Source organism: Bombyx mandarina, chromosome 19 (assembly GCF_030267445.1).
Source record: "Bombyx mandarina strain Sakado chromosome 19, ASM3026744v2".
In the NCBI taxonomy this organism is placed as follows: domain Eukaryota; kingdom Metazoa; phylum Arthropoda; class Insecta; order Lepidoptera; family Bombycidae; genus Bombyx; species Bombyx mandarina.
Window position 1 is genome coordinate 5,138,649 of NC_143225.1, and position 16,548 is coordinate 5,155,196.

At 36.6% G+C, this 16,548-nt stretch overlaps 1 protein-coding gene across 7 annotated transcripts in view; it reads left to right on the forward strand.

Annotated features, from left to right (window-relative positions):
* Window positions 1-16,548, forward strand: part of Ih (hyperpolarization activated cyclic nucleotide gated potassium channel Ih) — a 265,759-nt gene that overhangs the window by 33,240 nt on the left and 215,971 nt on the right. For all 7 annotated transcript variants that reach the window (XM_089735588.1, XM_089735592.1, XM_089735590.1 and 4 more), the window contains exon 2: window positions 6,651-7,203. In XM_089735588.1, the coding sequence (XP_089591714.1) occupies window positions 7,157-7,203 (47 nt within the window). In that variant the 5' untranslated portion in view covers window positions 6,651-7,156. The remainder of the gene's footprint in view (window positions 1-6,650; window positions 7,204-16,548) is intronic.

Sequence of the window (16,548 nt, forward strand, 5' to 3'; positions counted from 1 at the left end):
CAATGTACCGGCTATTCTATACATTAGGCCTATTGTTATGGTAATGGTTGTAAGTGGATGAGTGACGTCACAGGTCGTGTTTGGAATATACAATTGTAATTAAGGGCAAACCAAACACCTTTGTAGGCTTGTAATTAATGTGATTCAGAAGAAAAACAGAGTCAGAACAATTGTAGGGTCAATGCACTTTCATTAAGACGATCGAACATTAACTTTGAGGACGTAATTTCAGAATAGTGAGCAATATTTTTAAATTTAGATGAAAATAACCGATTCGTTTGACGCTGGCTGCGTTTAAATTTATCTTATTGATCAGAATAGATTCAGAATGATATAATGTGAATGTTCATTCTATTCCAGAATTTGAAAACATTCAACGTAGCCGAATTAGAATATTATCTTCGGTTTTCGCGAATCTTAGATATAATTAAAATCATTTTTGCCGTTTAATCTCAGGCTTATTATTGTCATATTATTTCAAACGCTTCGAATACATTACAGTTTGCGTTGTAATGAATGACTCAATCGGCTGAGCTTAAATTATTTTGAGTTAGTTGAAACTGATTCACTATACCTAGAGAACGCAATTTTTTTTTTTAAGCGATTTTATGATCTGTTAACTAAGACCTTTAAGTCATGTCTTATTTTCATTTTTATTCTTATTTTTATTAACAATGATAATATGGAGTGAAATGAAATGAAGATGATTAATTTGAGACTTTGAGAGGATGAAATATAAACTCAGTAAAATGGTGGTCATTTACTGAGATTTTTTTAGTGGACTTTTTGGAGGATCCCGAGAAGTTACGTGCAGCGGCTTTGTTTCATTTTCCCACATTTGTGCACTTTCACAGATATTAAACAGTTAATAAACACCATTATTACCTACACATTTAAGCCCGAAGAAACACTAAATAGACAAAATAAAACAGATCACACAACTTCACTCCTCACGTTCCCGCCAAAAAGTCTCCAACGCAATATTTAATTTCGTATCATAGATAAAACCATCAATTTAAATGAGGCAAAGACAAGAGACGTTTTTTTTCTTTTTTCATTCAAATCGTGACATTTTAAATTTTCCGGCGGCATCGTGTCGGAACTAATCTGTGCACATGTAAACACTCAATGCAAAGCAATTTGTAGGAGTGCAGCCGTTGTGAGGTGAAGCGTACAATCGTAGGCACCGGATTCGAGATTCGCTCGTACAATGGTTCGTATTTGGAGCGAGCCGCCGCGAAAATAGGCTTAGCGGAAAATCGATATTAAGGTGATGAGCTCGCGTATTCGGTCGCTGCTCGAAACGTGATGTCTTTATTGTTTTTTCTTACGTATTTATAGTGAAAGAACTCGAAGGCTCGGGATATTGCGAAATCTGTGCGTGTATTTTTTTTTTAAATTGATCCATTACTATCGATGATACTTATGATATTAAAATCGATTATCAATTTAGTGACAATATGTAAATAAGTAGGAAAGCTAAAATAACAAACAGTTCAGAAATAAATAAATAAAAAATTAAATTTAAATGTATATGAGATTTTATACTATAATTTAATTTTTAAAACGAAATTTTAAACTTAAGACTTGTTTACTAAAGAATTCCACAATAGCGGAATAACATGGTGTATTATAAAAAACAAAGTGGAGTATTGGAGTTCACTTTGGGCTAAGTTATTGCTGGAGCCGTTAGATATACTAACGTGAATGCTGTCACCCAGCTTGAGACGTGAAATCGACGTTTCGATCGCATTGTAAAATGGCTGTTACACTTTTCAAACCAGTGTTCTTCGTGTGAGTTTTTTTAGCGCGTAAAATTTAACTCAAATTTGTATGCAATTGTAACAGCGCCCCTGGCGACAAATGTAGGCAAGAGCTCGATACAAATTTGAGTTAACTTTTACGGTATCGAGAACGTTAAAAAACTCGAACTAAGCACACAGGACACATGATTACTTCGCGACAGAAATCGAACCTACTCTCGCGATTTTCTTTTTTTAGGAGTTATACTGGCTTTAACGTGTAGGCGTGCTCACCGGACTCAACCTGGCGGATTTGCTAACACTATCCCTAGCAAGCGCAGTGCTTCGCTAAATCTACCACCGGATCAGAATCGCGAATCATTTAGAAGATCCGGCGAGAAACTCAGTGGACTATGAATGAATGATGAATGAATGATTTATTTTATTTCAGACAACAATAAGTCCATATGTGTACATAGTATCATTAAAACATACTTAAAATTAACAAAACCAATCAAATAAAAAAGATACATTTATTAAAAGTAGTTATCAGTTGAATACATTTCAAATATTCCATTCCACTGATACTTACTTCGAACCAACCATTATTATTATTATTATTTAGTCCGCAAGTGAACCATGGTACAATGGTTCAAGTACCGACAGTCATACTATGTCTTTTTTTTTTTTTTTCGGGGAGAGGGCCGAACCTCCTACGAGGTCCCCGCGCCTAGGGGGCGCGCGGGGTATGTGAGACTTAACGATCTGCAGGTGTTGAGAGCAGATCGCGGGTCCAAGGATTTTAGGGCGACTAAACGACTCCCCTGCACTCTTACACCCGACGTCCGATCTCCGTCCGGGGTCAGAACCTGGACAGAGTAGGGGGGTTCCCGCGGTCAACACTACAACCAGACACGCGGCGCCACCCCGAGGACGCCCGACCGACGGGTCGTCGACCACCAACGACGTCGGTCTCCGCGGTAGTCATACTATGTCTGTGGGTACTTAGCGGGTTGCCAATACGCCCCACAAATCGACTATCATTTCTTTGTATTTTCACGAAAATTACCGCTTTTTGCAACGTAAACTCTTGTGAGAATCCTTACGTACAGATTTCTTTCTAGATTAAACACCGAAATAATTCGAGTTCATAAGTCGAGTTATTATGGTACAGAAGGCCGCTTCAAATAAATTCAAAAAGCGCGTTACAACGAGATAGTTTCTTTGTAATGAGTTTCCTTAGTGAAGGCTATAATTCAAAACTTTTGTCCGCTCGCGTTCTCTTCGAGCGCTCGGGATGTTCCATACAAAATTTTACAGTAAATTAAACAAGCTAAACGATAAGTGTTTTCAAACTGGCCTTATACAAGATCGTCGGGATCTTATTGTCATCGGTCAAAACCCCTCAGACTATCGTTTGAAGCATAAAATTATTATTATTTTCTTTTATTTTTTTATTGCATAGATGGGTGGACGAGCTCACAGCCTAACTGGTGTTAAGTGGTTACCGGAGCCCATAGACATCTATAATATTGTTATGATTGTTTCTTTCGTATTAATTTTGGTACAAATAATATATGTAAATGAATTTGAAATGGTGTACCTTATGATGACAACGTCTTATCTAAAATTTAATAAATAAGTGTTTTCAAATAAACACTGCGATAAAGAAATAAAAAATAAAACCTTTTTTTTTATTGTTTAGCACATAAATATCAGCAACGTAAATACCAGTAAGTTCTAAGTCTCAATTAGAAGACAGGTGCGAAGAAATTCGGGGCCACTAGACACATTGATGTACTTTTATAAACGTCCCACCCTATAAACTGCAACGCCACATTCCTAACTAAATTGAAGATCACATTTCTACGTGAATTTTGAGTCGGGAATCGTGTGGGAGTTGCTTACGGAGTCATTAATCAATCCGGGGAGAGGGTTCAGCCAAATCAATCATCGGCTCTCATTTCACACTGATTTACACGTTCTTCGTGGCTGATATGTGTCCGGGGCGAACACAGATTTAGATGTGTGAATCAGTAACATCACCATCATTATATTAACATTACATTTTTAACCCATAGCCACAGCCCACTGAGTTTCTCGCCGGATCTTTTGTCGCGTTTCCGATCCGGTGGTAGATTCTGCGAAGCACTGCTCTTGCTAGGGCCAGTGTCAGCAACACTCCAGATTTGAGCCCCGTGAGCTCACCTACATGCCAAGTAGAAGCTGAAATAGCCTCTCAAGGCTATCAGCATAGGTAGGAAAAAAAAAATACATTTTGTATACATCAGAACACGCTAAACTCAAAAAACTACCCAGCTAGTTTTCAGACGAGTTTCACTAGAGAACGGCTATGATAACATCGGTCAAACATTCCCTCTGGATTAGACATACAAAAGTCTTTGAATGTAGAAAATTAAAACATTTCTCGATTTCCATAACAATCCTCCATTGACATATACACCACAGAATATTTTAGCATTTCAATGTCTTAACGCATTTCAAAGTTGTAGATAACTCAAATTGAATTTAAGAAATTATTATTTACGTTAATAATAAGTTTTATAAAATCACGAATATACATACTGAATGTACGATTCGATTCGAATTAAATTGATAACATTTAAAATATAATTTTTCTTGTTCTGTATGTATTGGCCATTTTGATATGCAACACAACTGAAAAAACTTCATTGCATAAATCGTTTAGAGCTTTGATTCGCTACAAATTTAAAGAAACTAGAGGTCTCGCAGTAGTCGAAATTCGACTATAATTAATTGGAATTCTAAGTTTGTACAGTGTGATTATGATTGTATTTTATAATCACAAACTTCGCAAAGACTACACTATAAAAATATTAACAAAAGACAAACAATATTTAATCTCAATTTGTCAACAGACGTCAAGAGCAAAAGTTTGACAATAAATAGTATGCATGCGTGTGTGCGTCAAATACATGGTATGTAGTGTGTGTAATGTTTTCTATATTGATTTAATGTATCTTTTATGCATTATTTTAAAAAAATATTAGCATTGTGAACTTCTTCTCTATATTCTCTATAGGTGTGGAAAATTTCATACTCCTCCGTCTGCGCAATTTTCGTAAAAAGGGATACAAAGTTTTTGCTTCACGTATTAATATTTAATTTAAAATAATTTAATATTTCAAATAATTTAATATATTATAATTAACAGTAATTTACACGTAAGTACGTGTTATGAAAAATGTTTGTTTCTTAACTTATACAATCTATACTAATATATAAATCTACAGTGGTTTTACGGATTTTCCGTTATAACTACTGAACCATGCATCCGATTGACTTGAAACTTGGTATTCATTTAGAAAATACATGTACTTAATGGATAGGCTAATATTTATATGAGTGTTGCACTCCCTACGCCAGTTGCGGGGGCGTTAATGATGAGAATCTTTGTGGGGGTGAGAAATAATAATGTTAAATGCCCAGCGAAGCGGACAGGTACAGCTAGTATATATAACTATATATTATATGAAAAAGCAAGTAAACAATCCAATGTCGCTGGTATCATCGTGCAGTACATATTATGGTGATAAATTAACTTCCTTTCGCATGTCATCGGAGAAGGGTTTATGATTACGTTTCACCGGCCTCTTCTCATCCTTGTACTTAGTTTCCGCCCCACCGATGTGATTCTCCTCAAAACGAGAAGGATTTAAAATAATCAATAGACGGCAGCTTGGTTCGTGGTTTGGTTTGGCGCAGACATTGGTTGGCAGACAACATATGTGGATTGCATGGAATTATAACTTTTTTTAACAACCGCAGCTTAGAATACGTGTTAGTGACGGTATTTTGATAGTAACATCGAACATTTGAAGTCATCGTGGCCTAAAGGATAAGACGTCCGGTGCATTCGTATCGAGCGATGCACCGGTGTTCGAATCCCGCGGGCGGGTACCAATTTTTCTAATGAAATACGTACTTAACAAATGTTCACGATTGACTTCCACGGTGAAGGAATAACATTGTGTAATAAAAATCAAACCCGGAAAATTATAATTTGCGTAATGACTGGTGGTAGGACCTCTTGTGAGTCCGCACGGGTAGGTACTACCACCCTGCCTATTTCTGCCGTGAAGCAGTAATGCGTTTCGGATTGAAGGGTGCGGCAGCCGTTGTAACTATAACGAGACCTTAGAACTTATATCTCAAGGTGGATGGCGCATTTACGTTGTAGATGTCTATGGGCTCCAGTAAACACTTAACACCAGGTGGGCTGTGAGCTCGTCCACCCATCTAAGCAAAAAAAAGCCAAATCCATGAAAATTTAGTTTCGATTACAAATGGCTGATTAGCAAAGAACTTTGCAAATTATATGTTACGACATGACTTACTGTCCAAACGTTATAACTAGCAAATTAATGGTTGCGTTGAAAAGATCTATGTAATACTCATAAATTTAAGTACATTCAGTAATGTCCTAGTCCCACAGTAGTTTAATCTCACATGTCTAGTGATAAATAGCAATCGATTAGTTTGGAAACACAAAATGTGATATGAACATGCGAAATTCATGTTCGCGCTTTATATTCGTATCAACTTATATTGTACGAAGTATTGAAATTGGGTGTTTTGGATGGCTTATCTGAAATGGGCCTACCTCTGGGCATTTCATTAAAACTTCAGGCGCACTCCTGACCGCTCTTATCGCGTTCAAGCACAGGAACCATTTCGCGGCACATTTCTGTAAATAAGTAATACATGACTCTTTTTATTGAACTCGAAAAAGGAAAAGATATCCATATATGACACGAGTTACTTAATGGCTTATTTTCTTCACAAATTAACAGTAGGTCTTTTTGGGCCAATAAGTACATTGTAACCACGAATTTTCTAATCACTTTTTTGTTTTCCTTGTTTCAGATAACTTGAAAAGAGGCACGACATAACAATATTAATCTATCCTAAATAATAATTAGACCACCGGAAAAATAATTCGATTAGCACACAAAGCGCCTTCAATCAATATCTCAATTACTTTAGTTAGAATAAATTAAGTAGGTAATTAGTGTAGGTTCACAAGTGCCAATCGAAGGGTCGTCAGACGTGCATCCGGAGCCACGTCTAACGAGGGTGAGGTTGATACGTGTGGTCGCGCTCGATGCGTGCGTGTGAGGCGCGCGTCGGACCGAGGGCGTGAGAGAGTGGCGCGCCGTGCGCGTGGTACCGGCAAGATTGAGGTGGTGGGGGGGTGCGGTTGGGGTAGGCGCGCGCGCGTGCGGCCGCTGCACGCGCTGGGTCGCGCGGCCGGCATGCTGGCCTCGCAGCGCTCGCAATCCTGCAACGAAGAGGGCGCGTTCTTCGGAGCGCGTGCGTTGCGCCGGCCGCGAGGCAAAGGCAGTGGAAGTCCAACCTGCTAGGGGTACGCCATGTCGCTGCGCAGCCTGCACCGGCGGCTTTCGTCCGCAAACAACACGTAAGTATTTAATAGCTTTTGTTTAATGCTACCTAGCCTTATTTTAGACTAGCAGCCCGCTCTCGCTTCGATTCGGAAACATTAAATTTTATTATTGATAGCTGAGCCCCGCGATGCTACCCGCGGCTATTGTCGTACTGCGGGCGACGCCCGGGGCGAAGCTAGTCAAAAAAAATCGTCAAAATCGGTCCAGCCGTTTCAGAGATTAGCCGAAACAAACAGACAGACAGACAGGCAGACAGGCTGACAGACAAAAATTGTAAAAAGTGTTATTTTGGTGTATGTATATATGCCGTATACATATTCATATGCATGTAGTAAAAAGCGGTTATTTCAATATTATTATACAAACAGACACTCTAATTTTATTTATATGTATGTATTAAAAACGTCTTGTACGTTCCAATGCATAAATAAATAATCGCGGACAAACACATAGTCTGAAATCAGCATTCGCTGTACTATGGAAACCAGAGAAAAACTTCCAATTTGTTTCTGTAATTAGTGCTTTGACGACATTTCATAGGCTTAAATCTTGTAGCGATTTTATAACCAAATTAAATTAAATATCACATGAATTTGCTTTAAAAATCTTTCTATGACTCATGAACATTGACCATTGTCATGATTTCTGTTTGAACGCGTACCTACATTGTTTTATAGCAATACGACTGAATATTTATTTTATTAAATTTGCATAGTACGGATTTGGGTTCGTGATATGGGCCCTTTTAGTTACAAATATCATCCCCTCAATTATGTTTTGATTACCAAATTCTTCTCCGGCCTCTGTCTCGTCCCTTATATCCCCTGATTTTTACAGAACAGTAGAGGGTATTGTTAGTATTCTAGGGTACGGCTGTTCAGACATCGATTCCCGGCTCCAGTGACCACTGAATACCAGGTACACCAGAGCTCCACTGGCCATCTCATGTAATGAAAAAATACAAAACCTAAGAAGTCCTTGGCATCTACTTGAGAATCTTTTCAGATGCACATATCGCCTTTTCGCATTAAAAGTGTACAATTTACAAAAATATTCGAAATTGAGTTAATATGCGGAAACATTTAATTTTGGTATCTCCGGTATTTTTCTCATAAATACTGTCAAAAGAACGTAGTTTAGTTTTAGTTTTTTTAGTTTACCTATGTTTTGACATAATTTTATCTTACTTTAAAAGACAGATAATGTAACTGGTAAAAAATAAAAAAATAATGTTGCAAATATGATTAATATTAAAAATATTACATGTTTATTTTTTTATTTATTTTTAATTTAATTTTTAAAACACTCTCCTGTAAAATTAGCAAGTTTTGTGATTATACAGTTTTAATGCGAGAAGACGATATATTATTCTGATTGACGCCGTAATTAACGGACTGGACGGTTAATGTTTGGCACAACACGATGACTTGTGGTTGAATGCTAACCCAGTTCGCTGTTGAACTCATCAAAATTCATTTGAACCAAGATAGACGTGGCCACCGTGGCTGTCGTGAAATGAATGAAATATACTAATTTGTTAATCGTGTCTCGTTCTACGTTGGTACTATGTTTTAAAGGTTAAAGTACTATGTCTCGATGTTACTTTTTTTTTTGTTTATGTTGGTGGACGAGCTCACAGCCCACCTGGTGTTAAGCGGTAACTGGAGCCCATAGACATCTACAACGTAAATGCGCCACCCACCTTGAGATATAAGTTCTAAGGTTACAACGGCTGCTACACCCTTCTAACGCATTACTGCTTCACGGCAGAAATAGGCAGGGCGGTGGTACCTACCCGTGCGGACTCACAAGAGGTCCTACCACCAGTGATTACGCAAATTATAATTTTGCGGGTTTGATTTTTATTACACAATGTTATTCCTTCACCGTGGAAGTCAATCGTGAACATTTGTTAAGTACGTATTTAATTAGAAAAATTGGTAGCCGCCTGCGAGATTCGAACACCGGAGCATCGCTCGATACGAATGCACCGGACGTCTTATCCTTTAGGCCACGATGACTTCAAATGTTCGATGTTACTATCAAAATACCGTCTCTAACACGTATTCTAAGCTGCGGTTGTTAAAAAAAGTTATAATTCCATGCAATCCACATAAACCGTCTACGAACATATCGACGGCTAAGAATCAATAATGTCTATCTCAATTTTTGGCTGTGTTTACTTTTTTAAGTCAAGTCCAATTTGGCATAGACTGTTCAAGCAATTATGTCAACATTCACAGTACTACCTAAGTTATTTGCCATGGAAACACCACCTATGTTACGAGCGCGTAATTCTTTTGCCAATATTGTCTACCTTGGTATGTGACAATATTAAGATAATTTAAGTTTACTTAAAAGTTTCGAGCATTTATTTACCCTTTTTTTTTGGAAAGACACTATTGATTCTTAACCGTCGATATAAATCATAAATAAACACACAAAGAATCATTATTCAATAGTAGTAGTTCGATAGTAGATAACATTTGTATAAAGAAACAGTATGTACATCCTTCGATTTTTTACAATTTATATTACAATTTTTACTTGAAAGTCAACAAACTTCCCCTAATACAATATTCATAAATAAAGATCACAAACGAACATGGATTCGAAAGTGGAACGCTGCTATAAATGCCTACTTAATAGACCACAGGAAGTCGACAGCTCTGTAGGATGACGTAGCCACTGATCGTAGCAATAAAATATTTATACAATTTTTAACCTTATTCGTTACGAAATCAGAGTTTACATTTGACTAGAATCGATTCCTGGTCTTCAGCCAGATCGTAAGGGTAAGGCCGCAAAGTGGATTTCAAACCGCCGAGAATTTATATCCGAGCAACTTTACATACGTACGTAAACTAATATTGTTTTAACCTAGTTAGAGGTAATTAGGGGATCGGTGTTTAAGCGTTCCTTTTTGTTAGGACTCTTGCATCGGACAGTGAATGATTACACGTTTGGATTAGTTTTGTTACTGTTAAATCTATACTATAATATTATAAAGAGGAAGGATTTGTTTGTTTGTTTGTATTGAATAGGCTCCGAAACTACTGAACCGATTTAAAAAATTCTTTCACTGTTTGGAAGCTACACTATTCTCGAGTAACATGCTAAAACCTTTTTTGAAAAAAATTAGGGATCCTTACTAAAACTCTAATAATATAACCCAAGCTGTAAAAAAAATACCTAAAATATTATTGATGATAGAATAAAATAATGTACTACGACTTTGTAGAAAACATTATTATTTACAAAAAGTGTCGCCACAGCATATGTTTAACTATTATAGTTATATCGCAATAAGTATTCTTTTATTTTAAAAAATAAAACAACGTCAAATATCCTTGAAATTTTTGTTAAAGTCCCGAGCGGAGCCGGAGCGGGCCGCTAGTAGTAAATAAACCCATATCGTATCGATAAATTAAATACAGTATCAGAACTTAAGTCGGTAAACGGTGTCTTCTAATGATTAAAAGTACTTTTACTGTTCAATTTCGTGTTTTTTCTCACAGTCTAATTATACTTGACTTAGTACTATACTTGAGACCTTAGGACTTATATCTCAAGGTGGGTGGCGTATTTACGTTGTGGATGTTTATGGGCTCCAGTAACCACTTAACACCAGGTGGGCTATCCATCTAAGCAATAAAAAAAAAGTCAGTCGACCGTGACCACGGAAACTGTAAAGTCGAACTTCGAATCGTCGGAAATAGTATAACCGTAAAAATACTTTTTATTATATCTAAGACTCGCGAAAATCAAAGAAAATACTATTCGTGTCTTGTTATTTAAGCTGTTGTTATTCTAAGTTTTCTTTTTTACAAAACCTTTTTATTTTTCAAGCCAAAAGGTGCTTGACGAAGTTTAGCTGCTTTATTTAAAGCCGATAAGTATCTAGTACCAGTTAATTTATCAAAATATTAATCTGTGACTAGGGAGGGGTCTTACAATAGCAATTAAAGATAACAGGATTTTTTGAGTTTTACACAGGCACACTTCAGTTGCCGACCAGCTTTTACTGGTGATAAGGCGTACTGTGGGCCATCACCATCAGCCTTACTATTTCTTTTCCATAGAAGTCATGAATTCCGGAATGAAGAGTGGAACAAATGTTGTTCAAATTAAATAAAAATTGAGGCTTATTCACTTCATTCCGGACGGGCCGTAAGATTATCTGATTATCAAAGTAAATTAAAAATACGATGGACCGTGAGTTTATTTTCGGAACTACGGTAAAACAGATTAACCCTGACTTAATCAGTGAATTTAAATATTTCGATTAATTCCAGATTATTAGAATGCCATACATACCACGACATACTGTTAGCTATTTCTGTGTACATTGAAAAGTTTATGTATTTAATTATTCTCAGTCGTATGCACTCTTGGCAGAGTGGTCGTGGTCATCATTTTGGGTGATGGTGCGTTTCACCCGATGACGCCATTCCTCGCGTATCGCGGCCCTTCTTGTGCACTCGTCAAAGTTATGTATTTAATAAATAACAACATTAAGATGTCAGCGAATAAAATATTGGTCATGTGCGACAACGAAAACTAAGGAAATTGTTATCTTGCCAAACAATTCTTAGCAGATCGGAAACAAAATAAATAAAAAAAAAGATCCCTAAAAGTTATTTTCGTATTCCGTATCGAAGAAACCAAAAAGCTCAAAAACTTTTGAACAAAAAGATAATTATTCGTCTTCCCTTTTCTGGACCTTCTCGAAACTTCGCAAAGGCAAAATCTTCAGAGATGTGTCAAAGACTAAATGAACTTAATGTTTTTACAACAGACATTCTGTTTTGTAAAGCTGAAGTGATTTCGGCAGTTTCTCCGTGGATTATAAAAAAACCTCTTCATAAAATATTCTTCTTTGTCCTGACAATTACGAACGCAACGAACAAAGAAATCATTGAAATCGGTCGAGCCGTTCTCAAGTGATGCATTTGACAATTTATTTCTTTAATTATTCCTTCATTTTTAAAAGTAACAATTATGTTTTAATATAAATACGTAGCCAGTATTAGTCGTAGCGTATTGTCACTCAATCCACTGTATTAAATTTTAATATACCAAACATCGTTAATTTTGCTCCAACTCTATTGGGTATAAAATCTCTCATTTTACTTTAGAATGTGAAATTTTCTGTAAAGCATTATTTTTTAAGAATTAATTTTTTGTACATTTTCGCATAAAAGCTATTTTTAGACATCATTGAAGAATCTAACCTATTGGATCACAAAAAAAACCGTGAGGCGCTTGCTAAAAATGTTTTTCTTGTCTAACGAAGCATACGCATGTACTATGCTGCGAGAATATAAACATTTTATTTTTTATTTTTTTTAATGCTTAGATGTGTGGACGAGTTCATGGCCCATCTGACGTTAAATGGCTACTGGAGCCCATAGACATCTACAATGTAAATGCGCCACCCACCTTGAGATATAAGTTCTAAGATCTCAGTATAGTTACAACGGCTGCCCTACCCTTCAGACCGAAACGCATTACTGCTTCACGGCAGAAATAGGCGGGGTGGTGGTACCTACCCGCGCGGACTTACAAGAGGTCCTACCACCAGTAATTACGCAAATTATAATTTTGCGGGTTTGATTTTTATTACACGATGTTATTCCTTCACCATGGAAGTCAACCGTGAAAATTTGTTAAGTACGTATTTCATTGGAAAAATTGGTACCTGCCGGCGGGTTTCGAACACCGCCACATACAAATTTAGCGGACGACTTATCCTTTAAGCCACGACAACTTCGAATTCAAAAAACTTCAAAACATCCTTTCTTGTGAGTTAGAATTGTATTTAAATGAAAGAAATAAGCGAACCATCCCTTGCTTTTATGCCGACTCATCGTGCCGCCACAAACACTTTTAGCGCGGTGATTCACACACGGACAGGCTTCCCCGGAAAACTGTTTTACCATTATAGCCACTAAAGCTTCTAAAAGCCTACGTCAGAAGCTATTCTTTGAAATAGTTTAGGAAAAGCGCGGGTTAGAATAGGGGAACGTTTTCTTATGTCGTTTCATTCAGTTATGACATCATGCCGGATCATTGGAATCGGCAATGCAGAAAGCTGACTCAGGGCAAGCCTAAAAAAAAGCCCAATTATGACTTCTGGCGCGCAAAAATAATTTAAGTAACGATTTATATTACAAATAAGTGTCAAAAACGTGTCCACAGACAACCGCTGATGGTTTTGACCCAATTACATTTTGTTATTTTATGCTATGTCTGGCATATCTCCAAGATTTAAACTATCCCATTTTCCTTTTATGATCCACTTAAAACATAGCAACAATGGTTAATATGTAATTATATATTTTTCATGAGACAGATTCGTCGGCTCTCAAAAATTGAATCCAGATAATTAAGGCGCCGGCTTTGTATGCAAAACCTCTAATTAGTGCACACTTGAGTCGAATTTCGCGGAGCCTCGCTACGATTTGTCTAGGCTTCAGAACGCGACGGTCGTTTGATATTCGGGCAGTTTCTGTGAATGAATCCAATGGGGTCGGTGGAGCGCATATAGGTTGTAAATATTCATAGCTCCGGCAAATGAAAACAATAAATTTGTTATCCCGCGCTCGGTCGCCGTGACCACGAAAGCTCGCAAAAGTTAACGATCCCGTGTCTAATGTGTCTCCCGGGGACGTCATTCATTATTTAGATTTTTTAAATTAATCGATTATTTTGTATATAGCTGGGCTTTTATATTTTGAAAGTTATCTTTTATATGCAACATTATCTTGAAAATAAATATATGAGCAAGATTCAGGCATCTGTCAAATATCTTGTGCTCTATGATTCTAGTAGCCTAGTACTCGTATTAGTGGGTAATATTCCTGTAGATAGTCTTCAGAACTAAAATGGTTCTTTGGGTAAAATTATGGTTGACGTACCAAAAGCTGGGAATATCTGGATGAATTAAGGCCAAAAACGTGAACTGTGGATAGAGCTCTCGCAAACACGGATACATAATCATAAATGAACCGCTTTTACTAACTATTTAATTATTATTTTTATTTTTATATCTATCTATCATGACATCCACTGTTGGATATAGGCCTTCCCCAAGGCTCGCCATAACGATCTGTCCTGCGCTGCTTACATCCAGCTGATCTCCGCGAATCTCAATAGGTCGTTAGTCCACCTTCTGGGAGGGCCTACCCACGCTACGACTTCCGGTACGCAGTTACCACTCGAGAACTTTTCGGCCCCAGCGGCCATCCGTTCTACGAGCAATGTGCCCAGTACCACTTCAACGTTGCAATCCTTTAGGCTATGTATTTTTGGTAATCAGGTACAATGGTAATCAAGGCTAGGTAGCCTTTATTAGTAGGTACTGTTAAATGGAGGAGGCATACCACTTCTATGTAGTTTGATCATTCGAAGAGATTCTCAAAATGTCATAGCCGGAGTTGGAGTTGCACACTTGATCAAGACATTCAGACAGTAATTAATGTGCTACTAATTCGCAATAAAAAACTTGATAATACTCGTAATATAAAATAAGGTGTCACGGAAAATTTAGTGAAACAACTAAGTACATATAAAACTTATAACTTAAAAAAACAAAAATGGCTCGACCCAGATGTGTTTGCCTGGCGAACCGCCAAAACACTACCCACAGACTCCACAATATCACGCCGGCCAGAAATTTTCACTTTTTAATTATCGAACACTTTGATGTTTGACAAGGCTACATCAGTTTTCGGTATCTGTTGAGCACTTGACCCATTTAGCTGAACGAGTTTTTCAATCGCGCCATTGTTAAAAAGTTATCTCCGGTAACATCATTTGCAGGGACCAATTTGAGAAATTGGAATTTTCGGGATAAGCTTCTCGAGAAAAAAGTTTTTTTTTTTTCAATTTAGGTAATTTGTTTATTTGTTTGACTTATTTATTTCCTTGCATTAATTCTATACTGTATTATTATTTGTTCTCTACTACTTTGTGGTGACATAATTAGAATTTGAAATTTCACGTCTTTTTTTTTGGCTCGCCACATATTAGTAAATAGTAAAACCTAACTAAATAACAAAACTCGCGCAATAATTACTCACTTATTTGCAGTAAATTTATTTAAAGATAAAACTGATTCTGAAAATTGTGATTTGGACAACCTTCGGAGTACGATCGATCGTGGTCTTGTGCAATTGGCAGACGTTTAGAGCGCTCTCTGAACGAATGAATGAACTGGACGAATAAATAAATTACGATGCTCCTCGCAACCAATTAACTTGGACAATGTATTAGGCATTTAAAAGTTCTCCTTTCCTTCAATTAACTTGCACTGTCAGAAGATTTTGCTACTCAGTACGCTAGCTAATTATTATGCTGTTCACTATCGCATTAGATCCGAACATCATCTCTTTTTTTCCATAACACAAAGTGTCACTAATTATCTAATCTATCACTAATAGTCTAATAAAAAAATGTCTCGTAAGGTCAGTGAATCTTTAATACTGACAATCAACGAAAGTAAGAAATCCAACTAATAAATTAGAAGTAGACATTTTGATTGCATTTCAGACAAAGGGCGCATATTTTGTACAATGACGTAAAGTTTCAAGAGTACGACATAAAGTAACATTTCTCTCATTTATTTAACAAAGCATATCCAGTTTAAAAAAAAATATGTCTTTGATTTATGATGTCGATCTTCTGAAAATGAAGAGTGATGTTTCAGACATGTTTTCAAAACTAGTTTGGAATCGCTCAAGAAACAGAATGACATTTTCATTATGAGCTCAATTGGATTTCAAGAATAAGATAGTTAGCTCGTTGCGCTCGGAACTTGGCTCGAAGATACGATTTGAAATGAAACTCCAATCCGATTACGGTTTATATAAACACTCCTGTTTTGTGAGCTCTAACACATAAAACGGCCTATTGCAAAGACCTCACAAGCAATTGAAAAGTAAACGAATAAAGATGGATTCATAATTGGAACTTTGTATTGTACGTTATAAAATACAATTGGGTAAATCAAACAAATATACGATTCTAACAATTGGTTTTAGTTTATTAGTTGTATATAAAAGATAAATTAATAATGTTTATTATCGCCGAATTATTAATTGATTTGACTACTTTTGTACTCAAACATCACTGCATTCCTTAACAAACAATTCCAAATAAATCGTTATAAAATCAAACAAATTCTGTGAAACAAAAACTTTTACAATTGAGAAACGGGTTAATCCAACCGACCACATAGTTCGAGTGAGTTGAATACGAACCTATTCGAACATAGAGAAAAAGCAGCCTTCGCGCAACTGACTTAAATTCCTGTAACAATTCGAACGATGTGTTATAATATTTTTATGCGATTTTAA